The 27,202-nt window shown below is 44.4% G+C and overlaps 1 protein-coding gene across 2 annotated transcripts in view; it reads right to left on the bottom strand.

The window, feature by feature from the left end:
* CRYZL1 (crystallin zeta like 1) overlaps positions 1-27,202 on the bottom strand; it is a 53,634-nt gene that overhangs the window by 14,255 nt on the left and 12,177 nt on the right. For both annotated transcript variants that reach the window (XM_008274936.4, XM_002721285.5), the window contains exons 3-6: positions 24,316-24,393; positions 18,809-18,881; positions 13,361-13,405; positions 11,441-11,509 (exon numbers count right to left, since the gene is read on the bottom strand). In XM_008274936.4, coding sequence (XP_008273158.3) covers positions 11,441-11,509; positions 13,361-13,405; positions 18,809-18,881; positions 24,316-24,393 — 265 coding nt within the window. The remainder of the gene's footprint in view (positions 1-11,440; positions 11,510-13,360; positions 13,406-18,808; positions 18,882-24,315; positions 24,394-27,202) is intronic.

Raw genomic sequence — 27,202 nt, 5'->3', positions numbered from 1 at the left:
TGTGTATACTTTTAAAACTTTTTATTGTGGAGGCTGGCATTGTGGTGTAACGAGTTAAACCATCACCCGCAATGCAGGCATTCCATATGGGTGCCTGTTCAAGCAAGTCCCAGCTGCTTCACTTCAGATCCAGCTCCTTGCTAATGCACCTGGGAGAGCAATGGAAGATGGCCCAAGTCTTTGGGCCCCTGTACTCACGTGGGAAACCCAGAAGAAGCTTCTGGCTCTCTCTCACACACACACACTTACTTTTGGGGAAGGCATATGGCCTAACAGTGAAGATGCCCAAATCCCATACAGAGGTGCCTGGGTTCAATTCCCCATTCTAGCTTCTGATTCCAGCTTACTGCTAATGTGCATCTTAGGAGGTAGCGGGTGATGGTCAAAGTAACTGGGTCCCTGCCACCCTCATGGGAGACCTGGATTGAGTTTCTGGCTCCTGACTGTGCCTGTGCCCTGCCATAGTGGGCTTTCAGGAAGTGAACCATGAGATGGGAGCTCTCTTTGTCTCTCTCAAAACAGAAACAAAGCAAAAACAAAAGAAAACCCTCAGACAAAACCCCATGAGGCTGTTGTGCCCTCACTGGTGCTGTTCCCTGGTGCACCACCGGGTGGAACTACCTTCGCATGCTTAGTCCCTCTCCAGTTGAGCATTCGTGCTGGCTCTAGTTTTTGGCAGTTAAAACCTGTGCTGCTAAGAATGTTCTTGTATAAAAGATACTGTTACACTATGCGTGGTTTTTATCTCAGAGTGAAAATCTGGGTTCCAGGGTACATTATCTCTCACTTAACTGTAGACTTCCAAAGTGATGGTTGTCAATTTACTCCCACAGTGTTCTGTTGCTGGGGAAGTCCTTTGTCAACCCTTCGTATTATCAGATTTATAGATGCCTACCAATCACGTGGATGTGTAATGATTTCTTCCTGTGATATTAACTTGCATCAAAACTAATGAGATTGCGCAGCTTTCCAGATTTATTAGCCACCTGAAATTCCTTTTGTGAGTGGCTGTTCAAGTCCTTATCAATTTTTCCATTGTTTTGTCTTTTTCTTGTTTACTGATTTATAGGAACTCTTCATATATTCTAGATGAGCCATCTGTCTGCTCACATTCTGTAAATATTACAGGTTGAATGTCCCACATCTGAAACACGTGGGACCAGACATGTTTTGGATTTTTTTTCGTGGTTGGAATATCTGCATACACATAATGAGATATCTTGGAGATGGACCGTAAGTCTAAATACAAAATCCACTTAAGTTTCATAGCACCTTGCACACACAGCCTGGAAGTAATTTTATACAATATTAGTCTGCCTGAATTTTGACTGTTACTCGCCATATGAGATCAGGTATGGTGCTGTGTTAGAGCTCAAAATTTTAGGCTTTTGGAGAATTTAAAATTTTAGATTTTTGGATTAGGGATGCTCAACATATATTTTAAAATTCACGGCTTCTCTTTTCAGTATCTTTTTTTTTTTTTTAAAGATTTATTTATTTGAAAGCCAGAGCTACAGAGAGATCTGCCATCCGCTGGTTAAATCCCCAGATGGCCACAACAGCCGGGATTCGGCCAGGCTGAAGCCAGGAGCCAGGAGCTTCTTCCAGGTCTCCCATGTGGCTGGCAGAGCCCCAGGCACTAGGGCCACCTTACGCTGCTTTTCCCTATTAGGGAGCTGGATGAGACATGGATCCAGGACTCGAACTGTTGCCCATACGGGATGCCAGCATCGCAAGCAGCAGCTTTACCCACTATTCCACAGTGCTGCCCCCCCACCCCCAATATGTTCAATGATGTCTGGCTTAAACTTCATCCACTGCTCTTGGATCAAAATGGAAACTCCTAATACAGTTTAAAAACCTCCACATGATCCTATCATTAAGCTCTTCCTTAATGTGTTTCACTACTTAATTATCATTTTGTATTCATGTTGTGCACTAAATGTGATTTTTCTTCCACAGTACTAGCAATCCTTTTTCACTTTACCTAAAATCAATGTTTTGCACAGTCTTTATCAGCGCATTCAAATGTTTCCTCCAGTGTCAACAGACTCAGATGGAGCAGCCACAGAGCAGTCAGGGCTGCGGTTAGCAGTGAGCTGCTGCCATCTGCTGGAGAAGCAATGCACGCAGGAGCACATGCTGAAGATGTTGGGCAGGCGAGCAGCAGCAGGTCACAGCACATAATACACTTTACTTCCTTATGAAACTCACTAAGATAGCTGAGGTATCATCATGACATCCACAGCTCCTGGCTCATACCTCTTACAGCCCCTGCTATTGCCAAAATGACTAGAAAAATAAGCATGGGTTTTCTTTCTTTCTTTTTTTAAGATTTATTTATTTGAAAGACAGAGATAGACAGAGGAAGAGACAGAGATCTTCCATCTGCTGGTTTACTCCCCAGAGGCCTGCAACGTCCAGGGCTGAGCCAGGCTGAAGCCAGGAGCTGCATCTGGGTCTCTCCCTTGGGTGGCAGGGGCCCAGGCCGTTGGGCCATCTTCCGCTGCTTTCCCAGGTGCATTAGTAGGGAGCTGGATAGGAAGTAGAGCAGCTGGGACACGAACTGGCACCCATATGGGATGCCCATATTGCAGGCGGCAGCTTACACCTCTATGCCACAACGTCCATCCTTTTGTCTTTGGTTCCTGAAGCAGTGCCACAGTGATGAAGGTGAACGGGTCTTTAGTTATGATGCTGGAGTGTTTTAAGACTCAAGAAGCAGTCTCTTTCTGACCTCTCTCTTTTTCTTGCCCCTTTTCCTTCCCAAGGTGAGACTCAGAAACTAGAGTTTCTCTTCCCCAAGGCGGGTCACAGAAACCAAGAAATACAAGAAGGTCTCTTATTCGATTCATTTCTGAGTAGTGCACAGAACTTGAAGAACCCCTATGTTTATCAGTTTACTATAAAGGACATTTCAAAGAATACAAATAAATAGTGGAAAATGACATTAAAAATACTGGAAAATTACTATACAGTTGAAAAATTTATTTGTGAGGGAGAGAGAAATGGGGCGGGGGTTGGGAATGATGGAGAAGAGAAAGGAAGAGAGAGAGCACCCCATCTCTTGGTTCACTCCCCAGATGCCTGGCAGCCAGGAACTCAATTCACGTAACCCCTGTCAGTGCCAGAGACCCAATTATTTGAACCATCACCAGCTGCCTCCCAAGCCGGTCACAACCAGGACACTGGAATAGGAAGTAGAGCTGGGAGTGGAACCTAGGTACTCCAATATGGGATGTTGGCATCCCAATCAGCGTCTTAACTACTGCACCAAATGTCCCCAATACTGTAATCTCCTTCCTTTCTGTCTTGGAGTTGGTCATAGAGAAAGAGTCTGATCTATCTTGTCTGACAGATCACATAACCTCCCTATCAGGAGGAAGGATAATACTCAGAGAGGCCATGAAGAGTTTGAACAAGACAGGCCTTGTTGGGTTTTCTCTTAGTCTGTTAAATTACACTGTACGCAATCATATTTCTCCTTGGCTGCCCATGTTCCAACCACACCTATGTAATAGAGGCCTCACAACAAACTCAAAAGGAGGGCTCGGCATTTGCCCTAATGGTTAAGACACTGGGGTCCCATATTGAAATGCCTGGGTTTGACTCCGCTTCCAGCTCGTGCAGACCCTGGGAGGCAGTATTCACAGTGGAAGCAATCAGGTTCCTGCCATCCATGCGGGAAATCTGGATTGAGCTCCTGGCTCCGAGTCCAGGCATGTGAGAAATGAACCAGCTGGGGCGAGCCTGTCACGCTGCCTTTCAAAGACCAGGAGTTCAGAAATGAACCAGCCGGGGCGAGCCTGTCACGCTGCCTTTCAAAGACCAGGAGTTCAGAGAGCTTTTGGAGAGCTGAGCGCTGGAGGAAGAGCTCACTCCTGTGCTGAGAGGGTGGAAGCTTGTGTGCTCGGGCCATCCTGGAACGTGCCTTATGTATCTTTTCACTGGGCTATGTATTTGTATTCTTTGAAAAGTCCTTTACAGTAAACTGATAAACATAAGGGTTCTTCAAGTTCTGCGCGCTGCTCAGAAATGAATCGAATGAAAAAAGATCAATGACGCCAGTTGGTCAGAAGTCCTGGAGGCCCAGAATTGTGACTGCATCTGGAGTGGGGGAAGTTTTGTGGGACCGAGTCCGAAGATGTGGGATCTGATGTGACATCGAGGTAGAGAGCATCAGGACTGAACTAGATCAGAGGATGCCCACTGGCACCCACTGCAGACTGCCTAGATGAGTCAGAGTTTTAGAGAGGGAGAGACAGAGACAGAGAGGACTTCCATCTGCCGGTTCACTCCCTAAACGGCTGCAACGACCAAGGCTGGGCTACGCTGAAGCCAGGAGCCAGGAGCCAGGAGCTTCTTCTAGGTCTCCTATGTAGGTGCAGGGGTCCAAGCACGTGGGCCATCCTCTGCTGCTTTCCCAGGCGCATTAGCAGGGAGGAGGATTGGAAGAGAAGCAGCTGGGACTCAAACTGGCACCCATAAGAAATCCTGGAGCTGCAGACTGGGGCTTTAACCCACAGGGTTGGCCCAATCGTCACATATTTGAGACCACAGAAGTGATCTGTGCTGTAAGCACACAGGAGAAATGGAGTTTGTTTTTCCTACCCGGCAATTTACCTGATTATGAAATGGGGCCCAGGGAAATTAGTCTATTTGCCTAAGGCCACATAGATTTAAAAAAAGTCATTGTATAACTCTAAAGCGCATCTACTCTAACTGCTCATTGTTCAGTCGAGGCACAATCTCCTGACATAGCCATTTCTGGGGAGCACATACCATCTTAAGAACTGGGACTACAATATCTTTCTTAAAAATCAATCATGGGACCAGCACTGTGGAATAGGGGATTAAGCCTCTGCCTGCAACACTGGCATCCCACATGGGTGCCAGTTCGAGTCCCAGCTGCTTCACCTCCCATCCAGCTCTCTGAGAATTGGCCTGGGAAAGCAGTGGAAGATGGCCACTGTGCCATTTGGGGAGTGAGTCAGCTAATGGAAGACTGATCTCTGTCTCTCCCCCTCGCTCTGTAAATCTGCTTTTCAAATAAAATCTTTTATAGAAAAAAATCATGCAGTCCTTAAAAAAAAGGTAACTGCAATAAAATTACGTTTAATATTTATTTTTATTTATTTTAATGGTTTATTTATTTATTTGAGAGTCAGAGTTATGGGACAGGGGAGCTGGGGAGGGGGAGAGAAGATCTTCCACCTGTTGGTTTACTCCCCAGATGGCTACAATGGCCAGGGCGGGGCCGGGCCAAAGCCAGGAGCCAAGAGCTTCATCCATGTGGGTGGCAGGAGCTGAAACATATAGGCCATGTTCCAATGCTTTTCCCAGGTCACTAGCAGGGAGCTGGTTTGGAAGTAGAGCAGCCCAGACAAAAACTGGTACCAGCACGGGATGCTAGTGTCACAGGTGGCAGCTTTAACCTCTATACCACAACGCTAGTGGCATATTTAATATTTAAAAGGTTGCGGGGGCCGGCGCCGTGGCTCAATAGGCTAATCCTCCACCTTGCGGCGCCGGCACACCGGGTTCTAGTCCCGGTCAGGGCGCCGGATTCTGTCCCGGTTGCCCCTCTTCCAGGCCAGCTCTCTGCTATGGCCAGGGAGTGCAGTGGAGGATGGCCCAGGTGCTTGGGCCCTGCACCCCATGGGAGACCAGGAAAAGCACCTGGATCCTGGCTCCTGCCATCGGATCAGCGCGGTGCGCCGGCTGCAGCGGCGGCCATTGGAGGGTGAACCAACGGCAAAGGAAGATCTTTCTCTCTCTGTCTCTCTCTCTCACTGTCCACTCTGCCTGTCAAAAAAAAAAAAAAAAAAAAAAAAGGTTGCGGGGACGGCACTGTGGCTCACTTGGTTAATCCTCGGCCTGCGGCACTGGCATCCCATATGGGCACTGGGTTCTAGTCCCGGCTTCTCTTCCAGTCCAGCTCTCTGCTGTGGCCTGGGATAGCAGTGGAGGATGGTTCAAGTGCTTGGGCTCTGCACCCGCATAGGAGATTGGGAAGAAACACCTGACTCCTGGCTGCGGATCGGCACAGCTCCGGCCGTAGCGGCCATCTGGGGAGTGAACCAACGGAAGGAAGACCTTTCTCTCTCTCTCTCACTGTGTATAACTCTACCTGTCAAATAAATAAAAATTAAAAAAAAAAAGGTTGCAAAGCTGCAAGGTTAAATGTGAGTTATTGTCAAGATCCTTGCTTTTGTGGTAGGTGCTTAACAGGTTTTTTGTTTTATAATATCTAAACAAAATACAGCCATGTATGGGTCAATAGCAACAGTATATCAGCACCCAAAAATTAAAATTTCATTTCTTTTTTGGGTTTAAATCCTAAGGAATCAAAGGAGGAAAATGTGTGGCAAATTCTGACTAGTTTCTCCTTTTGTTCATTTTTCCCCTTTTTTAAAAAAATCTTTTTCCTCTTTCATTTATTCCTCCATGTCAGCATAGAAGGAAAAATAAAAATGTATGCCAAATTTTGAAAGAAAAAAAAAAGCTGCTTTTATGTTTGACAGAATGGTTTAAAAACCAGAAGTAGAAAGAAGCTGAAAGAACGTCCCAGTCAGCTTTGAAACCCAGTCCTTCGTACAGTGCAACAGGGTAATGACACGCGTGGGCAGTCATTTAGAAAGTGGTTTTGTGGTTTGGTGAAGGGCTAGATGTATTCGAGTTGTAGGTGACCGAGTGCTGGGCTGTCATTAAACAATCACTGAAGAATTAGTAGGAAGTAAAACAGAGTTGTGGTAAACTGTAACTTTCTCCCTAAAAAGTTTCAGGGAATGAAACTGAGATTATTTCTCTTTTCACAAATGTTGGAGCTGCAGTCAGAACCTGCAGACGCTCTGGTTCGGCATGCTCTTTTACATCTGTCATGGCACCTAGTCATCACCTGCAGGCCACGCTGTCAGTGGTCATTCTTAAAATACTTCTTTTATTTATTTTTATGTATTTTTAGAATGTTAAGGTTTGGGGCCGGCGCTGTGGCTTCGTGGGTAAAGCCACCATCTACAGTGCCGGCATCCCATATGGGCACCGGTTGGAGTCCCGGGTGCTCCACTTCCTATCCAGCTCTCTGCTATGGCCTGGGAAAGCAGTAGAAGATGACCCAAGTCCTTGGGCCCCTGCACCCAAATGGAGACCCAGAAGAAGCTCCTGGCTCCTGGCTTCAGATTGGCACAGCTCCGGCTGTTTTGGCCAATTGGGGAGTGAACCAGCAGATGGAAGACCTCTCTCTCCCTCTCCCTCTCCCTCCCTCCTTCTCTCTCTGTGTAACTCTGACTTTCAAATAAATCAAATAAATAAATAAATCTTTAAAAATATAATGTTAAGGTTTAACAAATTTTTAAAGGTTTATTTATTTCTTTGAAAGGAAGAGTTAGAGGGAAAAGGAGATGCACAGAGAGAGACAGAGAGAGGGGGGGGGAGGGAGGAAGGGAGGGAGGGGGAGAGAGAGGGAGAGAGGAGAGAGAAAGAGAGAGAGGGAATCTTTCATCCACTGGTTCACTCCTCAAATGGCTACAACAACCAGGGCTTGGCAGGGCTGAAAGCAGAAGCCAGAAGCCAGGAGCCAGGAGCTTCATATGGGTCTCTCACGTGGCTGGCAAGGGTCCAAACATTTGGACCATCCTCTGCTGCTTTTCCCAGACACATTAGCAGGGAGTTGGATTGGAAGTGGAACAGCTGGGACTCAAACTGGCACCCAAGTGCGATGCCAGCACCCCAGGTTACTTGCTATGCTATAGCACCAGCATTAAGTTTTAAAATTTTTTAACAGTTTGCCTAATCACTTCAGATATAGATATTATTTTTTAAAAGATTTATTTTATTTATTTGAAAGAGTTACAGAGAGAGGTAGAGACACAGAGAGAGGTCTTCCATCCGTTGGTTCACTCCCCAGATGGCCGCAATGGCCTGAGCTGCACCTATCTGAAGCCAAGAGTTTCTTCTGGGTCTCCCACGTGGGTGCAGGGGCCCAAGGACTTGGGCCATCTTCTACTGATTTCTCAGGCCATAGCGGAGAGCTGGATCAGAAGAGGAGCAGCCGGGACTAGGACCGGTGCCCATATGGGATGTCAGCGCTTCAGGCCAGGGCTTTAACTCATTGTGCCACAGCGCCGGCCCCCAGATATAGATATTATATACATACACATATATACTATTTTTTGCCCTGCACATGGGAGACTCAGATGAAGCTCCTGGCTCCTGTTTTGGCCTGGTCCAGACCGAGCTATTGTGGCCATTTGGGGAGTGCACCAGCGGAGGGAAAATATCTGTCTCTCTGCAACTCTGCCTTCAAAATAAATAAAATAAATCTTTAAACAAAAGATATTAACATCACAAAATGTGGGATTCATGACAACGACCATAAAATGAGGAAAGAAGCATGTATTGTATGTATATTCAGTGAAGATAATACTTATAACTATATACCAAATAACATGATAGCCACACAATTTTTTTTTTTTTTTTTTTTGACAGGCAGAGTGGACAGTGAGAGAGAGAGACAGAGAGAAAGGTCTTCCTTTTGCCGTTGGTTCACCCTCCAATGGCCGCAGCGGCCGGCATGCTGCGGCCTGTGCAGCGCGCTGATCCGATGGCAGGAGCCAGGAGCCAGGTGCTTTTCCTGGTCTCCCATGGGGTGCAGGGCCCAAGCACCTGGGCCATCCTCCACTGCACTCCCTGGCCACAGCAGAGAGCTGGCCTGGAAGAGGGGCAACCGGGACAGAATCCGGCGCCCCAACCGGGACTAGAACCCGGTGTGCGGGTGCCGCTAGGCGGAGGATTAGCCTAGTGAGCCGCGGCGCCGGCGCCACACAATTTTTCTACATTCTCTATATATTAACTTCTGTACATAAGATAAAACATAATATTTGTCTTTCTGTACCTGGCTTATTTCACTTAGTATAATGATCTCCAGTTCCATCCATTTTGTTAAAAATATCAGGATTTCATTCTTGTTTTATGCCTGAGTAATATCCCAGCACCTGCAGACACCACATTTTCTCTTTTTTTTGAGAAAAATTTTTTTGAAGATTTATTTATTTGCAAGTGAGAGATACAGAGAGAGGGGAGAGATGCAGAAAGAGAGGGAGGGACAGAGAGATCTTCCGTCAGATGGTTCACTCCCAAATGGCTGCAACGGTCTTAAGCCAGGAGCCAGGAGCTTCCTCCAGGTCTCCCACATGGGTGCAGGGGCCCAAGGACTTGGGCCATCTTCTACTGCTTTCCCAGGCCATAGCAGAGAGCTGGATTGGAAGTGGACAGCCAGGTCTTGAACTGGCGCCCATATGGGATGCTCGCGCTGCAGGCAGCAGCTTTACCTGCTATGCCACAGCACCAGCCCCAGATACCACATTTTCTTTATCCAGTAACCAGATGACAGACATCCACATTTATTTCTTATCTCTGGTGTTGTGAATTGTGCTGCTATCAACATGGGAGTGCAGGTATTACCTTCATGTGTTGATTTCACTTCCTTTGGGTATATTCCTAGAAGTGGGATAGTTAGATCATATGGTAAATCCATTTTTAGTTTTTTGAGGAAAAGTTCACTTTTATTTGTTTATTCTATTATATTTTTCTTATTACAAGTCTATTTTTGATGTTAAAAAAAGGAAAAGTTGCTAACTTTGCGATGAAAAAACTCACGCTTTCATATTTTTATGCAGTGTTAAGTTTGCCACATTATGACAAACTTGGTATTCTTACTCAAAGATTCCCTTTTTAAAAAAATATTTTATTATGTGTTCTTTCTCAAGGATTATCTGTAATTGTTTTCTCTGCATATTTTGGTGGGTTTGGACTAAGTGAACCAACAGATGGAAGATCTCTTTCATTCCCGCTCTCTTTACTGCCTTTCAAAGAAATATTTCAATCCTAATCTTGAAGTAGTTCAATAACACAAAAGAATATATTCTGACGTATAGATATGGTATGAAGAATAAGAAAATGAATTCCAGTGTAAGAAATATGTACTGGGGCCGTGCTGTGGCATAGCAGATAAAACTACCACCTGTAATTCCAGCATCCCACGTGGGTGCTGGTTCTTGTCCCTGCTGCTTGAATTCTGATCCAGCTCCCTGCTAATGGCCTGAGAAAACAGCAGAAGATGGCTCAAGTGCTTGGGTCCTTGCACCCATGTGGGAGACCCCAGAAGAAAGTCCTGACTCCTATCTGACCAGTCCTAGCCATGGTGGCCATTTGGAGAGTGGATCAGTAGATGGAAGATCTCTCTCTCTCTCCCTCCACTTTCTAATAAATAAAATAAATCTTAAAAAAAAAAAAAAAAAAAAAAAGAAATGCACACAGGGTAGCAGGCCAAGTCTTGTATATGAGCTCTCATCACAGCCTCCTCCTCCCTGGTGGCCTACAGAGGTCACCTCCACTCGACTTTCCATCTTTCACCTGCTTCATACCTTTAAATCACATGTTTAATTCTGTATGTCTTTGAACTTCATACAAACAAATGCTATCGGACCTTTTGAACCTTTCTACGACAGGCTTTTTTTCATTCAATATTGTTTGTGAGATTTATCCATTTTACTATGTTTGTCTCTTATTTATTCATTTTCACTGATGAACAGAAATTCATTCTATGAGTCTCCTTCATTATCCAGTCTGCGGGCAATGGACATTTGTGCCGTTTCCAGTTCACTATTACAAACCACACTGCTAGAACTCTTGCGCGTGTCTCCTGGGCACGTAACTATGCCTGGAATTCGGGTCTGGACTAGATACATCATATAATGCTAAACTGCTGTCTAACACATTTTTAACAACTTATAATCCTGGTAAATGTAAGGTTCCATTGCTCTGCATCCTTGTCGACACTTGGGATAGTCACACTCTTCCTTTGTCAATCTCACGGGTACTCAATAGTTATCTTTAAATTGTTTTAATTTGCTTTTCCTGATTAATTAGGATAAATGCTGCAATTTTTACTATGGTTTCATGAAGTGTGCATACATGTATATTTCTAAATTTAAATATTTAAAGACTAAGTGACTGTAAGCATTTCAGTTAAATTGGACATTGGTCAAAAGATATTAGCAAAAAAAAAAAAAGAATGTGTCAATTCTTATCTCAGACTCTTATATTGTCTAGATTTTGTACTTTTCGTTTTTTCAATTAATAATCAAGAGTAAGGAATTTAAAAATTCTAATTCAGAATATAATTTCAGAGATAAGAAAGAAACTTTTTCAAAGCTCTTTAACATAAGCTGTGGTAGTAAAACTTAAAGGTTAATGTTTACACTGCATATGAATTTTACAGACAATAATTATAAGCTAGAAGTGTGTTTATGTATATACATATATATATAAAATCAGTATAGCATTTACAGTGTAGTCAAGGAAATTAAAATATTATTAAACACCACAGATCAGTGAACTCAGACTTCCATGAGTTCCAAAAAACTGAACTGCCACATACCCAAGTAATGCTCATGCACTCTAACAACTTCACAAAGTCCAGGGTCTTCAGAATCCAGGGGCAAAATTCCTAAAAATTAGAACAAGAAATTTAAGGGAAACAAGTCAAAGGCATAGTGGATAAAGCCACTGCCTGTGACACCTGCAACTCACATGGACACGGGTTTGATCCCAGCTGTTCTACTTCCAATGCAGCTCCTTGCTAATGGCCTGGGAAAAACAGCAGAAGATGGCTCAAGAAGATGGGTCCTGTACCCACGTGGGAGACCCAGATGAAGCTCCCAGCTCTGAGGTTTAGCCTAACTCCGTGCTGGCCAATGTGGTCATATGGGAAGTGAACCAGTGGATCAAAGATCTCTCTTGGTTTCTCCTTTTCTCTCTGTAACCCTAAATTTTAAATAAATACATAAATCTTTTTTTTTTTAATCTCATTTTTCTCCTAAGCTAGACTGATTTTATTTTTGGCCTTTTATAAATATTTATTTATTTATTTGACAGTCAGAGTTACACAAAGAGAGGAGAGGCAGCGAGAGAGGTCGTCCATCTGCTGGTGCACTCCCCAAATGGCCGTGATGGCTAGAGCTGCACAGATCTGGAGCCACGAGCTTGTTCTGGGTCTCCCATGTGGGTACAGGGGCCCAAGGACTTGAGCCATATTCTACTGCTTTCCCAGGCCATAGCAGAGAGCTGGATCAGAAGTGGAGCAGTCGGGACTCGAACTGGTGTCCATAAGGGATGCCAGCACTGCAGGTGGCGGCTTTACCAAATACACTACAGCACCGGCGCCATATTTTGCCATTTATTTATTTATTAATTATTATTTTTTGACAGGCAGAGTTAGACAGTAAGAGAGAGACAGAGAGAAAGGTCTTCCTTCTGTTGGTTCACCCCACAAATGGCTGCTATGGCTGGCGTGCTGCGCCAATCCGAAGCCAGGAGCCAGGTGCTTCCTCCTGGTCTCCCATGCGAGTACAGGGCCCAAGCACCTGGGCCATCCTCCACTGCACTCCCGGGCCACAGCAGAGAGCTGGACTGGAAGAGGAACAACTGGGACAGAATCCGGTGCCCCGACCTGGACTAGAACCCAGGGTGCCAATGCTGCAGGTGGAGGATTAGCCTAGTGAGCCGCAGCACTGGCCATATTTTGCCTTTTATAAAAGGTATATTGAATGCCACTGACTTCTTGGGCAGAAAAAAAAAAGAGGTAAGAAAGAAATCATTGATTCTCCAGGAAAATACCAGAGTCAAATCAATGTAAAAAGCTGATGAAAACTTCCACAATCTATTCTTTAATAACCTTAGGCATGCTGTAAAACTAAGAAAATTTCTAGGTTTATGAGTATGCTCCATGAAGAAATGGAGCTTTCAAAGACTATTACACAGACCATAAACTGTGTATGTCTGTGTGAATACAAAGATAGAGGTATAAATACATGTATGTTTTATCTATAAAAATAGTATTAATTGTGAATTTTTGAAACAAAGAATAGGTTAAATATTTTAAGTCCATCTTTAGTTCTGGAAGCGGAATAAGGGAGGAGGTGTGTATGACTCAAGGGAGCTTCAGTATGGCTTAGTGAGTCCGCGCCCTTCAAGTGCATCACGCGTCCTCTCTCTAGACTGGAGTGCACCCACAGCCTGGCAACCTGCCAGACAAGGGCTGCACCAAGACATCCTCAATCAGGCTCAACTTTCTATCTACACCACTGATCTATATTCAAATAAATACTGGCAAGTTTTAAATCTGCTAACTGGGAATAAGCTCCTAATTTTCTTCATCAATGGATATTTGAAAGCCAAATTCCCAAAATGAAGAAAATATTCCCATATGGAGCAGTTATAATGAGCATTAATTGCACAGGATAAAAGAAGAGATGACAGTGAAAGATTACATGATACAGAAAAATGAACTGTAACTTACCAACTACTTCATCATCTGGCTGAAAGAATGACACCTTGTTTCCAACTATAAAGTAGAGAAAATGAATAGTTATTAAATATAATTCTCATTTAAAAACATTTATTTGAAAGAGTAGGGTATGAGGTGGGGTGCAGAAACAGAAAGAGAGCGAGATCTGCTAGTTCATTCCCCAAATGGCCACAACAGCCAGGTCTGGGCCAGGCTGAAGCCAGGAGCCAAGAGCTCCATCCTGGTCTCCCACATGGGTAGCAGGGGCACAAGTACGTGGGCCAATCATGCACTGCCTTCACAGGCACATAAGCAGGAAGCTGGATCAGAAGAGGAGCAGCCAGGACTAGGGCACAGAGCTGTTCACACCATGCAGTGCCTAAGTCAGTCTCTCCCCTCTCCCAGTCTTTCCCCTCCACCGTGGATCTCTGCCTATTTAACTACCACTAAGGATGAGAAAATAAAGGAAAATAATCTATCCCAAAGCTTCTATGCCGATTCCATTTCCACCCTCCTGTGTGTGGCCCAATCGTCTATCATTTTACTTGCAGAATCTCACACAACGGGAAATTCTGATGAAAGTTAAAAAGCCAATACCATCAGTCAATTTATTTGAGTACACAATTTATTTTTTAAATGGATCACAGTAGTTGTATTTATTTAGGGGCACAATGTGACCTTTCAATACAAGTTCACACTACAATGTGCCATGATGAGCTCAGGGGAAACATTTTTCTGTGTGGGGAACACTTAAAATTCTCTCTACTATTTCAAAATATTTAATTAATTCCAGCCACCCACAGTCATTACTCTGTACTGTAGAACATGGGAAGTTATGCCTCCTACTCAGCTGTACCCCTGTACCTGTTAACTAGCCTCTCTCCATTACCCTCCTCTCCAGGTTTCGCTCCCACTAGTCCAGTCTCTGTTTCTTTTTAGCTTGTCCACAGAAGGGGGAACACGTGGTATTCTCTCTGTGCCTGACTTAATTCACTTAACACAATGTCCTCTATGCCATCCATGCTGCTGACAGACTTTCATTCATTGTTATGGTGAATGATACTCTGGTGTGTGTAAAAATCTGCTTATCAACCGATGGCCATCTGTTGCTCACTGTGAATAATGCTGAATCATCTGAATATTTCTATTCAAAGACTCATGAGAAAAGATGGAGGAAAAATTCAAACATTGCTAGATGCCTACTTGTGCCCAGCATTCATTATTATCATTCCTATCTAACAGACAAGGAAATTGAGGTAAAGCAGTGAAATAAGGTAGAACAAAGAAATTTGGAAGTGGCCCCATTGGCTGGCTCTGTGAACAAAATGGTCCCAGAATTCACTGTGGGTATTCAGCAAGTAACTGAGTCTGGCATCCTACTTTCAATCCTTCTCTTGCAGTCTGGTTCTTCTTTGGATCCCTTATTTATTTATTTTTTAAAAAGATTTATTTATTTGAAAGACAGGGAGGGAGAGAGAGAGGGATGGAGGAAAGAGGGAGAGTGGGAGGGAGGGAGAGAGAGAGGAGGGGGAGAGAGGGAGGGAGAGAGAGAGGGAGAGAGAGAGGGAGAGAGAGAGGGAGAGAGAGAGGGAGGGAGAGAGGGAGGGAGGGAGAGAGGGAGAGAGAAAACAGAGGGAGACTGGGTCAGGCCAAAACCAGAAGCCAGGAACTCCTTCTGGGTCTCCCACAGGGATGGCAGGGATTCAAGTACTTGAGCCATCATCTGCTGCCTCCCAGGTAGTACATTAGGAGGGAGTTAGATGGGAAGTAGAGCAGCCAGGACTTGAACCAGTGCTCTGGTAACACAACATGGGTGTCGCAAGCATGCAAGCAGTGGCTTAATCAGCTGAGCCAAATCACTTGCCCCCATGCCACTTTTTTTTTTTTTTTTTTTAATTTACTTATTTAAAAGGCAGAGTGGTAGAGGAGGAGAGAGAAAGAGGGATAGGTATTTTCTATCCAATGGTTCGTTGCCCAAATGGCTACAGCAGCAGGGGCTGGGCCAGGCTGAAGCCAGGGACTCCATCAGGGTACGCTGTGTGGGTGGCAGGGACTCAAGCACTTGAGCCATTAGCAGCTCCAAAGCGCATTAGCAGGAAGCTAGATTGAAAGCAGAGCAGCCAGGTCTCAACCTGGTGCTGTAATACAGATGCGGGCGCGCATGGGGTGGATCAGCCAGCTGTGCCACAATCCTGCAATTCTGGCCCCAATACTTTACCTTCTGTTAAACTGCTATCTTTTATTTTGCTCTATCTGAAGAATTTCTTGACAGTGTTTTTCTCTGCTACCAAAGCTCTTGCCCCAACACCTGCGTACTTTTATTTTTCTCTAGCAACATCAGACTCCCTGAAACTCTGACTTTCATCCAGTTATTACCCGCTTCACTGTCTTGCCCATGAAGTCCTCACTGCTGAGTGTGATGCCCCACCTGCCTGCCTCCTATTACCGTGACAACTTACTCCAAGAGCCATTTACTTTCTTCCCTCTGGTTGGGTAATTCTCCTTGGTGCTTTTTTTTTTTTTCTTCTTTAAAGTTTATTTATTTATTTGAGAGGTAGAGCTATAGACAGAGAGGGACACACAGAGAAAGGTCTTCCATCCACTGGTTCACTCCCTGAATGGTTGCAATAGTCTCAGCTGTGCCAATCTGACGCCAGGAGCCAGAAACTTCTTCTAGGTCTCCCACACGGGTGAAGAAGCCCAAGCACTTGGGGCCATCTTCTTCTTCTTCTTTTTTTTTTTTTTTTTTTTTTTTAAGATTTATTTCATTTATTTGAAAGGTAGAGTTACAGAGAGAGGTAGAGAGAGAGAGAGAGAGAGAGACTTCCATCCACTGGTTCATTCCCCAAATGGCCACTCAATGGGCAGAGCAGGGGCGATCTGAAGCCAGGAGCTAGAGATTCTTCCGGGTCTCCGGCCTGGGTGCAGGGGCCCAAGCACTGGGACCATCTTCCACTGCTTTCCCAGGCCATAGCAGAGAGCTGGATCAGAAGTGGAGCAACAGACCTGAACCAGTGCCCATTTGGGATGCTGGCACTGCAGGCGGAAGCTTAGCACACTATGCCACAGTGCCAGCCCTGGCACTTTCATAATAATATGTTCATATGTGGGGTGCTGGTTCGAGACCTGGCTGCTCCACTTCCAGTCTAGCTCTCAGCTATGGCCTGGGAAAGCAGCAGCAAATGGCCCAAGTTCTTGGGCCCCAGCACCTGAGTGGGAGACCCTGAAGAAGCTCCTGGTTCCTGGTCAGATTGGCCCAGGTCTATTGTTGCGGCCATTTGGGGGGGTGAACCAGAGAAAGGAAAACCTCTCTCTTGCTCTCTCCCCCCCTTTTTTTGTAACCCTGCCTTTCAAATAAATAAATAAATATTTTTTTAAAATGTGCTCATATTTATATCTCTGTCTCTCTCCTAGAAAGTAAACTCTGTCTTAGGACATCCTAAGTACTCAGCAAGTACTAAGCGTGGAATGAATGAATGACGGATCGTCTGCTTGTCTGTACTTTAGTCTGAGCAGAAAAAGGAAATAAAATCACCATTTAGCGATGTCAGAAGATTACACTGGAGGCCAGTGTTGCAGTCTAGTCAGTTAAGCCACTGTCTATGCTGCTGGCATCCCATATAGGTGCCAGTTCGAGTCTCGGCTGCTCCACTTCTGATCCAGCTCCCTGCTTACGGTCTGGGAAAAACTGCGGAAGATGACCTCGGTATTTGGTCCCTACCATACATGTGGGAGACCCAGCTGAAGCTCCCAGCACTGGCCTGGCCCAACCCTAGCCACTGTGGCCACTGGAAGTGGAGCAGAGCATGGAAGATCCTTCTCATTCTCCACGTCTCTCCCTGTCTCTGTAACTCTGCCTTTCAGAGAAATAAAGTAAGCTTTATAAAAACAAAAAAGATTATAGTGAGAAAGAGTAACTGATATAGGCTTACTATTCTACATGTTAATCACTTCTTACTATAAATACAAAAAAAAATTTAAAAGAAAACATAAAATCTGACTGGTTATTCTTTCTCCCCTAGAAACCGGGATTCCGATTTTTAGATGAACAAACTTTTTTAATGCTTATTTTAGGCAAGCTTTCAAAAATTTCATGTGATGTAGTCATTGTTATATAAATTTTGGCCCGGAGCTACATTACACAAGTAAATTTATGCTAACTTGTAAACAACATAAAAAGGACAACACGAGGCCAGCACTGTGGCATACTGGGTAGGGCTGCTGCCGGTGATGCCAGTACTGCCGGTTTGAGTCCTGGCTGTTCTACTTCCTATCTAGCTCCCTGCTACGGCCTGGGAAGGCAGTGGAGAATGGCCCAAGTCTTTGGGCCCCTGAACCCGTGTTGGAGACCCAGAGGAAGCTCCTGGCTCTTGGCTTCAGATAGGCCCACCTCTGGCCGAGTGCCACCATTTAGGGAGTGAACCAGCAAACGGAATATTTCTGTTTCTCTGCCTCTCTAAAACTATAAATAAATAATTTTTTAAAAAAGGACAACATGTGTTATTCTATTCTACCTATAATTATTTGTGAATTTAAATACATAATCTGTATTTACTAACCTTTAATAAGCTCAACTGCATATTCCAATTAAGTCCTTTTTAAGTAAAAAAAGGGCAACATTTTTGTATAATTAAGTTTTTTTCAAAGATTGATTTATTTATTTGAAAGGTAGAGTTACAAACAGACAGAGAGAGAGAGAGGTCTACCATTTGCTGGTTCACTCCTCAAATGCCTGCAAAGGCCAGAGTTGGGCCAATCCAAAGCCAGGAGCCAGGAGCCTCTTCTGGGTCTCCCATATGGCTGCAGGGGCCCAGCAATTAGACCATCTTCTACTGCTTTTATTTATTTATTTATTCAAAAGTCAGAGTTACACACAGAGAGAAGGAGAGGCAGAGGCAGAGGCAGAGGCAGAGGCAGAGAGAGAGAGAGAGAGAGAGAGAGAGAGAGAGGTCTTCCATCCACTGGTTCACTCCTCAATTGGCCGCAATGACCAGAGCTGCGCCGATCCGAAGCCAGGAGCTAAGAGCTTCTTCCAGGTCTCCCATATGGGGGCAGGGGCCCAAGGACACGGGCCATTTTCTACTACTTTCCCAGGCCACAGCAGAGAACTGAATCATTAGCGAAGCAGCCGGGGCTCAAACCGGCACCCATATGAGATGCCGGCACTGTAGGTGGTGGCTTTACCAGCCATGCCACAGCGCCAGCCCCCCATCTTCTATTGCTTTTCCAGGCCATAGCAGAGAGCTGGAATGGAAGTGGAACAGCTGAGTCTTAAACCGGTGTCCATATGGGATGCCGGCACTGCAGGCAGCAGCTTTACCCACTATGCCACGGCACCTGCCCCTAATTAAGTTTTACATATGAAGATTTTGTATAATTGTATGTAGTGGCAAACCAGTTAGCTATTCAATTTCTTTTACCTTATAAAATAAACATTGATATTTACTTATATAAACTTACCATCTAACACAACTCCAGCAATTTCTCTGCCAACAGGAAAGAACTCCTTTTCCATCTTCATTTCTGTCAGAAGCTAAATCAAGACAAAGACTGTTAATACATCATTGTCAAGAATGGACCCAGCACCTAGTCATACGGAGAAAAGAGCAAGCAAAAACCAATGCCCAGAAAGGCCAAACATGATCCAATTTTTGGAGCTGAGACAAAGCAAGTAACTTTTCAAAACAGGTTTCTCTGTAAGGGAGGAAAACACGAGTTTGTTGAGGAATTAGTTGGTACACAGGATTAGGTACAAATAGTATTATCCAAATACCATTAACCTAGCATGAAGGGGAAGTACAACCAAAAGACTCCTTGGCTGGTTAGCCACTGCGTATCTGCTCTCTCACTCAGCTGACCAGAGGGTTGGTTGTAGAGGACACTGTTGAGCCTGGGGATGAGGCCAATGAGGATAAAAGGGTCTTCATCCCTAAAGCCTTCCAAATCACCTGTTCTCCTCCTATGTTAAGCTGGGGAGCAGGCAGCAAGATGTGAAAGACAGGGAAATGGCTTTAATATCTCAGTTTCATAGTAATACATATTTCTTTTGGTTAATTCTACATTTTTAAGTGTTTATTATTTTTTCATTAGGAAGGCAGGGCACAGAGATCGAGACAGACAGTGAAATCTTTCATTTGTTGGTGTACCCCCTCAAATACCTACAACAGCAAGGAGTCTGGGATTCCATATGGGTAGAGGTGTGCAAGCAATTGAGCTACCTCCAAGGATGCATGAGCAGAAAGCTGGATTAGAAGCACAGTAGCGGGGCCGGCGCTATGGTACAGTGTGTTAAAGCCCTGTCCTGAACTGCTGGCATCCCATATGGGCACCGGTTCTAGTCCCGGCTGCTCCTCTTCCAATCCAGCTCTCTGCTATGGCCTGGGAAAGCAGTAGAAGATGACCCAGGTCCTTGGGCCCCTGCACGCACGTGGGAGACCCAGAAGAAGCTCCTGGATCCTAGCTTCGGATTGGCACAGCTCCAGTTGTTGTGGCCATTTGAGGAGTGAACCAGTGGATGGAAGACCTCTCTCTCTCTCTCTCTGTAACTCTTTCAAATAAATAAATAAATAAAAATCTTAAAAAAAAAAAAAAAAAAAAAGAAGAAGCAGCATAGTAGCAAGGATTCAGACTAGCACTCTGTTACAGGTTGTGGGTATCCTGAGAGGCTCAACCCTCATTACTACAATGTTTATGCCTAAATTTTGACTCCATTTTTTAAAATAGATTTATTTATTTATTTGAAAGGCAGAGTTTTAGAGAGGCAGAGAGAGAGAGAGAATGAATGAATGAATGAATGAGGTCTTCCATCTGCTGGTTTACTCCCCAGTTGGCTGCAATGGCTGGAGTTGCGTCAATCTGAAGCCAGGAGCCCGGAGCCTCTTCCAGGTCTCCCACGTGGGTACAGGGGCCCAAGGACTTGGGCTATCCTCTACTGCTTTCCCAGGCCACAGCAGAGAACTGAATTGGAAGTGGAGCGGCTGGGACTCAAACTGGCACCCACAGAGTGCCAGCACTGCAGGTGGCAGCTTCACCTGCTAAGCCACGGCACTGGCCCCTATTTATTTATTTGGAAGGGAGAGTTACACAGAGGCAGAAGCATAGGCAGAGAGAGAGAGAGAGAGAGAGAGAGAGAGAGAGAGAGAGATCTTCTATTTGCTGGTACACTCCCCAAATGGTTGCAAGGGCCGGAGCTGGTCTGATCCAAAGCCAAGAACTTCTTTGAGGTCTCCCACGTGGGTGCAGGGGCCCAAGGACTTGGGTAACCATCTTCTACTGCTTTACCAGGCCACAGAAGAGAACTGGATTGGAAGTGGAGCAGCTGGGATTCCATATGGGATGCCAGCACTGCAGGTGGTGGCTTTACCCACTATGCCACAGTGCAGGTCTAAAGACTGATCTATTTATTTGAAAGGCAGAGTTATAGACAGACAGAGACAGAAAATGAAAGAGAAAGAGAAGTCTTCCAGTCACTGGTTCATTCCTCAAATGGTTGCCATGGCCTATGTTGGGCCAATCTGAAGCAAGGAGCCTGAAGTCTCTTCCAGGTCTCTGACATGGGTGCAGAGGGCCCAGAGTTTGGGCCATCCTCTGCTGCTTTCCCAAGTGCATTAGCAGGGAGCTGGATTGGAAGAGGAGCAGCCAGGATTTGAACCGGTACCTGTATGAGGTGCTGGCAATGAAGGTGGCAGCTTTAACTGCTATTCTGCAGTGCTAACCCCTAAATATTTACTTTCAAGAGTTTAGTATTGAGGCAGGCACTGTGGCATAACAGGGTACGTCAATGCCTAGCATCTCATATGGGTAGCCGCTGAGTCTCAGCTGTTCTACTTCCCATCCAGGTCCCTGCTAATACACCTGCTAAAACAGCAGGAGATGGCCCAAGTCCTAGGACCTCCTGTACCCATGTGGGAGACCTGGATGAAGCTCTTGGCATCAGCCTTGCCCAGCCCTGGTCATTGTGGCCATTTTGGGAGTGAAACAGCGGAAGAAAGAGCTCTCTCTCTGTAACTCTTTCAAATAGATACACCCTTTTTATTTTTTTTTTTAATGAACAAAAAAGGAGTTTAGTTTTTTGTAAAATTCTAACCAAATTAATTACAATTTTAAGTAACAGAATATACTACTTAAGGCCTATAGTTTGAGTTCTTGCCATTTTTTTTTTTTAACAGGCAGAGTGGACAGTGAGAGAGTGACAGAGAGAAAGGTCTTCCTTTTACCGTTGGCCCACCCTCCAATGGCCGCCGCGGCCGGCATGCTGCGACCAGCGCACCGCGCTATCTGAAGCCAGGAGCCAGGTGCTTCTCCTGGTCTCCCATGCGGGTACAGGACCCAAGCACTTGGACCATCCTCCACTGTACTCCCAGGCTACAGCAGAGAGCTGGCCTGGAAGAGGGGCAACCGGGACAGAAACTGGCACCCCGACCGGGACTAGAACCCGGTGTGCCGGCGCTGCAGGCGGAGGATTAGCCTAGTGAGCTGTGGCGCCGGCCAAGTTCTTGCCATTTGTAATAATTGTAGAGATGCTGAACGTATTTGTGGATATCATTGTACTTTAGGAACAGGAAATAAAAACGCATTGAAATAATTTTGTGTATTTGTTTTACTTTTCAATTTTTTGAACTCCTATAATCATAGCTGAATATCTCTTTTTTTTCATGTGGAACTTTACATGTTTCCTAGATCATATTAAATTTTTATAGAAATATTGGGTGTTTTACAGCATTTGTTTTTATGCATATTTCTACATAATAATGATTTTGGCCATTGTACCCAGCCTCCTTCACTTACCATAAGTACTTTCTTATACTATTGCACGATTTTCATAACTGTTACACTTAATGCAATCTTTCATTCAACTGATTTTACTGTAATTTATAATTTTTTTTCAGTTAGGGATATTTTTTTCAGTTAGGAATATTATTTCCTAGACTTGGGTTTTTAATGGATTTTTCATAGTTGTTTTATTTTAAAATTTTCATTTATTTTGATTTTACTTGAATGGCAGTGAAACAAAGAGAAAGACAGACACAGGGCGAGATCTTCCATCTGCTGGTCCATTCCCCAAATTCCTGCACAAGCCAGAGGTGGGACTGGTCGAAGCCAGGAGCCTGAAACTCAGTCTAGGTCTCTCATGTGGGTGGCAGGGACCCAACCACTTGGGCCATCATCTGCTGCTTCGCACGGTGCACATCAGCACACAGCTGACCGGGAAGTAGTGCAGCTACAGCATGTACCAGGTACCAAGAAATGGAAGGGGGCATTCCAAGCGGTGTCTTAACCACTGTGCCAAACAGCTACCCTAGATTTTTTCATACTTTATTTTTTTTTTTTTTTTGCTGTTTTTAAAGATTCAGTTTTACTTATTTGGAAGGCAGAGTTACAGAGACAGAGAGAGAGAGAGAGAGAGAGAGAGAGAGATATCTTCCATCTGTTCCTTGTTCACTCCCCAAATGGCTATAATTGCCGGAACTGGGCCAATCTGAAGCCAGGAGCTGCTTCTGGGTCTCCCACATGGGTGCAGGGGTCCAAGTATTTTGGCCATCTTCTGCTGTTTTCTCAGGTGCATTAGCAGGGAGCTGGATCAGAAGTGGAACAACTGGGACTCAAACCAGCACACATATGGGATACCTACATTGCATATGGAGGCTTAACCCACTATGCCACAGCACTGGTCCCATCTCTCTCTTTTTCAAATATGTGTTTATTTATTTGAAAGGCAGAGTTGTAGAGAGAGAGAAAGAGAGAGAGAGAGATCTTCTATCTGCTGGTTCATTCCCCAAATGGTTGCAACAGTCAAGGCTGGGCTAGACCAAAACTAAGAGCCCAGCACTCCATCCGGTTCTTCAATATTGGCAGCAGGAACCTAAGCACTTGGATCAGATTCTGCGGCTTTCTCAGATGCTTTAACAGGGAGCTGAATCAAAAGTGGGGAGCTGGGATTTGAATCAGCACTCATATGGGATGCCAGTGTCTCAGGTGGTAGCTTAAATCCATGGTGCCACAATGCCAGCCCATGGATTTTTCATAGTTTTAAAAAGAACATCTTCTGGGGGCCAGTGCCAGGCGTGTTGAGCCATGGCCTGTGGCGGATGGAGGATCTCTCTGTCTCTCCTTCTCTAACTCTGCCTTTCAAGTAAATAAATATTAAAAAATAAATAAAAATCTTCTGATGTAGATGTCTCCAGAAAGAGACTATCACTAGCATTCTTGGTTAAAGCCTTCAGGGGATCTCAGTAACACATGCTCAAGTCATGCTCACGTTATAGAGTTGCCTAGTGGAAGCTTACAATCTTGTTCTGTAATTTCTCTAAGTATCACTTTATCAAAGAGAACTTAGAGTCTGAACAAGTATGTTGATATTACGGCCCAGTAAGTAAAGAATCCATTAAACTATGGCATTATCTCTATAAAACCTAGTAAATGGATCTGTTTATCATGGTACACTTAGCTATAGTTTTGTTTTTCACCAGTTGAAGACTTACCCATGGCTTTCATGGTCAGTAATATGACAGGCTACTAGGGAGTAATTATTATGGTATGAGATTGGAAATATGTATTTATATGAGAGAGAGAGAGAGAGAGAGAGAGAGATGACAAGAGTATGACCCATACCTAGAGACATTAACTAGAATAGAATTGGTGGTTAACTATTTGATAAGGTTTCTAGTTTCTATTTTTATTACATTCATACAAATGATCTCTTCCTTGATTATAGGCCTTAAAAATTACTAACCCTCAGCCTTTTGTAAAGGATTTTAAAGTTTCCTATGATGATCAAAATGTATCTTTAATCAAACTAATAATTTACCCTAATGTAGAAATACATAATGCACATTAAATTATTTTCTTATCCATTCCAAGGATGACAGTAATTTCTTGACACTCAGAAAGTAGTTATTATTACATCTACACACTAAATACACTATGAAGCATCATTTGATTTTTGGCTATAATAAAAGCAGCAATACCTTCGTATTTATCTGGCTTAGAGCACAAGCTTTTACTTGAAGTTTCACATAGTTATCCTCTGTAACAGGAAGATTTTCCTAGAAGCAAATAACAACAACATGTGTTATATATTCATATGAGAACATTCACTTAAATTGTGAAAATTTTCACACATAATTGAACAAAATCAAACATATCTTAAATCTTACAGCTAACTTAAGTTACAAATATTCAGCAAAATACAGTCAAAAAAAGAATAAAGAAAGTTTTGGAGTACAATTTTTAAAATGAGTACACATGAATATTCACATACTAAGACTGATAGATGTATAGATAATAAAACACATGCACTTTATCTTAACCTAATCTACCGCACATTATCTTAACCTAATCTACTGTACTTTGTCTTAACCTAATCTTAAAACAGCAGCCCCCCAAAAATATCAGCCCTTCACACAGATAATCTTTTTTTTATTTTTATTTTTATAAAGAAATTTTTTATTTATTTGAAAGTCAGAGTTTCAGATAGGCAGAGGCAGAGGCAGATAGAGAGCGAGTGAGCTTCCACCTGCTAGTTCACTTCCCACATGGGTACAATGGCCGGAACTGGGCCAATCTAAAGCCAAGATCCTGGAGCTTCTTTTGGATCTCCCACGTGGGTGCAGGGGCCCAAGGACTCGGGCCATCTTCTGCTGCTTTCCCAGGCACATTAGCAGGAAACTGGATCACAGCTGGGATTTGAACCAATGCCTATTTGGGATGCTGGCACAGCAGGTGGTGACTTTACCCTCTATGCCATGGCACAGGCCCCATTTACAGATAATCTTAAACACAGATGGGGGCCGGCGCCATGGCTCACTTAGTTGATCCTCTGCCTGTGGTGCCGGCATCCCATATGGGCGCCAGGTTCTAGCCCTGGTTGCTCCTCTTCCAGTCCAGCGCTCTGCTGTGGCCCAGGAGTGCAGTGGAGGATGGCCCAAGTACTTGGGCACCTGCACCCGCATGGGAGACCAGGAAGAAGCACCTGGTTCCTGGCTTCGGATTGGTGCAGTGCCGGCCATGGCGGCCATTTGGGGAGTGAACCAACAGAAGGAAGATCTTTCTAAATAAAAAAAAAAAAAAAAAGAAAAGAAAGAAAAATAAAAAAACCTCACAGATATATAGCTTTTACTACTTAATGCTATACATCAACTTATTTAGAGATACTTGTTCATTTTTTTCCTAACACCTGTTTTGGACATTTCAGCTTGCCCTATGGGATTTTTAGGTCAAAACACAAACTTAGGGGCTGGCGCTGTGGCATAGTAGGTTAAGTCTCCATGTGCAATACCAGCATCTCATATGGGTGCCAGTTAGGGTCCCGGCTGCTCTCCTTCCAATCTAGCTCCCTGCTAATGTGCCTGGGAAAGCAGCAGAAGGTTGCCCAAGTGCTTGGGACCCTCACCCATGTGGGAGACCCAGAGGAAGTTCCTGGTTCCTGGCTTAGGCTTGGTCCAGCTCCAGCCATTGTGGCCATTTGGGTAACAAACCAGCTGACGGAAGATATCTCTCTCTTTCTCTCTCTCTGCTTTTCAACTAAATAAATAAATCTTAAAAAAAAAAAAAAAACAACTAAATTAGAAACCCATAAATGAAATTTAATTAACTCTCATAGTCCACAGCTAGATTTTTTTTTTTTTTGGACAGGCAGAGTGGACAGTGTGAGAGAGAGAGACAGAGAGAAAGGTCTTCCTTTGCCGTTGGTTCACCCTCCAATGGCCGCCGTGGCCGGCATGCTGCGGTCAGCGCACCGCGCTGATCCGATGGCAGGAGCCAGGTACTTCTCCTGGTCTCCCATGGGGTGCAGGGCCCAAGCACTTGGGCCATCCTCCACTGCACTCCCTGGCCACAGCAGAGAGCTGGCCTGGAAGAGGGGCAACCGGGACAGAATCCGGCGCCCCGACCGGGACTAGAACCCGGTGTGCCGGCGCCGCAATGCGGAGGATTAGCCTAGTGAGCCGTGGCGCCGGCCTAGATTTTTATTCTTAATTCATTACTCACTGTCGTCCAACCAATATTATTAAATATAATATCACCATCTCCAAATAACTCTACTCTAGCACCAATAATTACTTCAAATCCTGATAGCCCAAAATTAGATTAAAAGCTAGCCAAGAGTAGCTATTTGCAAAGCCCTTCCTGTGACCTTCCAAAGAGATTACTGTCTTATTTGCCATGAGCACAATATTCTGGGGGTGTCTCTTTTTAAATCTCAGACTTGCTACTTGGTGATATCAAGAAGACACTCAACAATACTGATGCATTTGTGAATTTTACTCATGATTTGTTGAACCTGGAGATGAGACTTCCTGACAATCAATCAAATCTTAGACTCTCACCCTGACCCAATGGTAGAAGCCAAGTTGTCTAAGATTGAGACTCCGGACCTAAATTAATTTGGAGATTGTGAAAGACAAAGGCAGGGGGGTGAGGATTACATTCATGATCTAGACATTTTTTATTACTATAAAATCCTGAGATTGATCGATCGATCGATCTAGTTATCTAATACTCAGGTGCTTTTCATTCCTAAATTTACAAAAAAATGATTTTGAATTGCCTCACACCTATCTGGGCCAGACCGAAGCGAGGATTCAGGAGCTTCCTCCCAGTCTCCCACCTTTGTACAGGGACCCAAACCCTGGGCCACCATCTGCCGCCTTCCCAGGCATATCATCAGAGAGCTGGATCAGAAGTAGTGCAGCTGAGGCTTGAACTGGCACCCATATGGGATGCCGGCATAGAGACCACTGGCTTTAATCTACTGCACCACAATGCCAGCCTCCACACCCTTCTAGTAATTACCAGTAATTAAAAATCCTACTATCCATGCTTAAAGCAGTAAAAATCTATAGATCGCCTGAAGTT

This window comes from Oryctolagus cuniculus, chromosome 4 (assembly GCF_964237555.1).
Source record: "Oryctolagus cuniculus chromosome 4, mOryCun1.1, whole genome shotgun sequence".
Taxonomy (NCBI): Eukaryota; Metazoa; Chordata; class Mammalia; order Lagomorpha; family Leporidae; genus Oryctolagus; species Oryctolagus cuniculus.
This window is presented reverse-complemented; position numbering and strand designations above follow the sequence as displayed.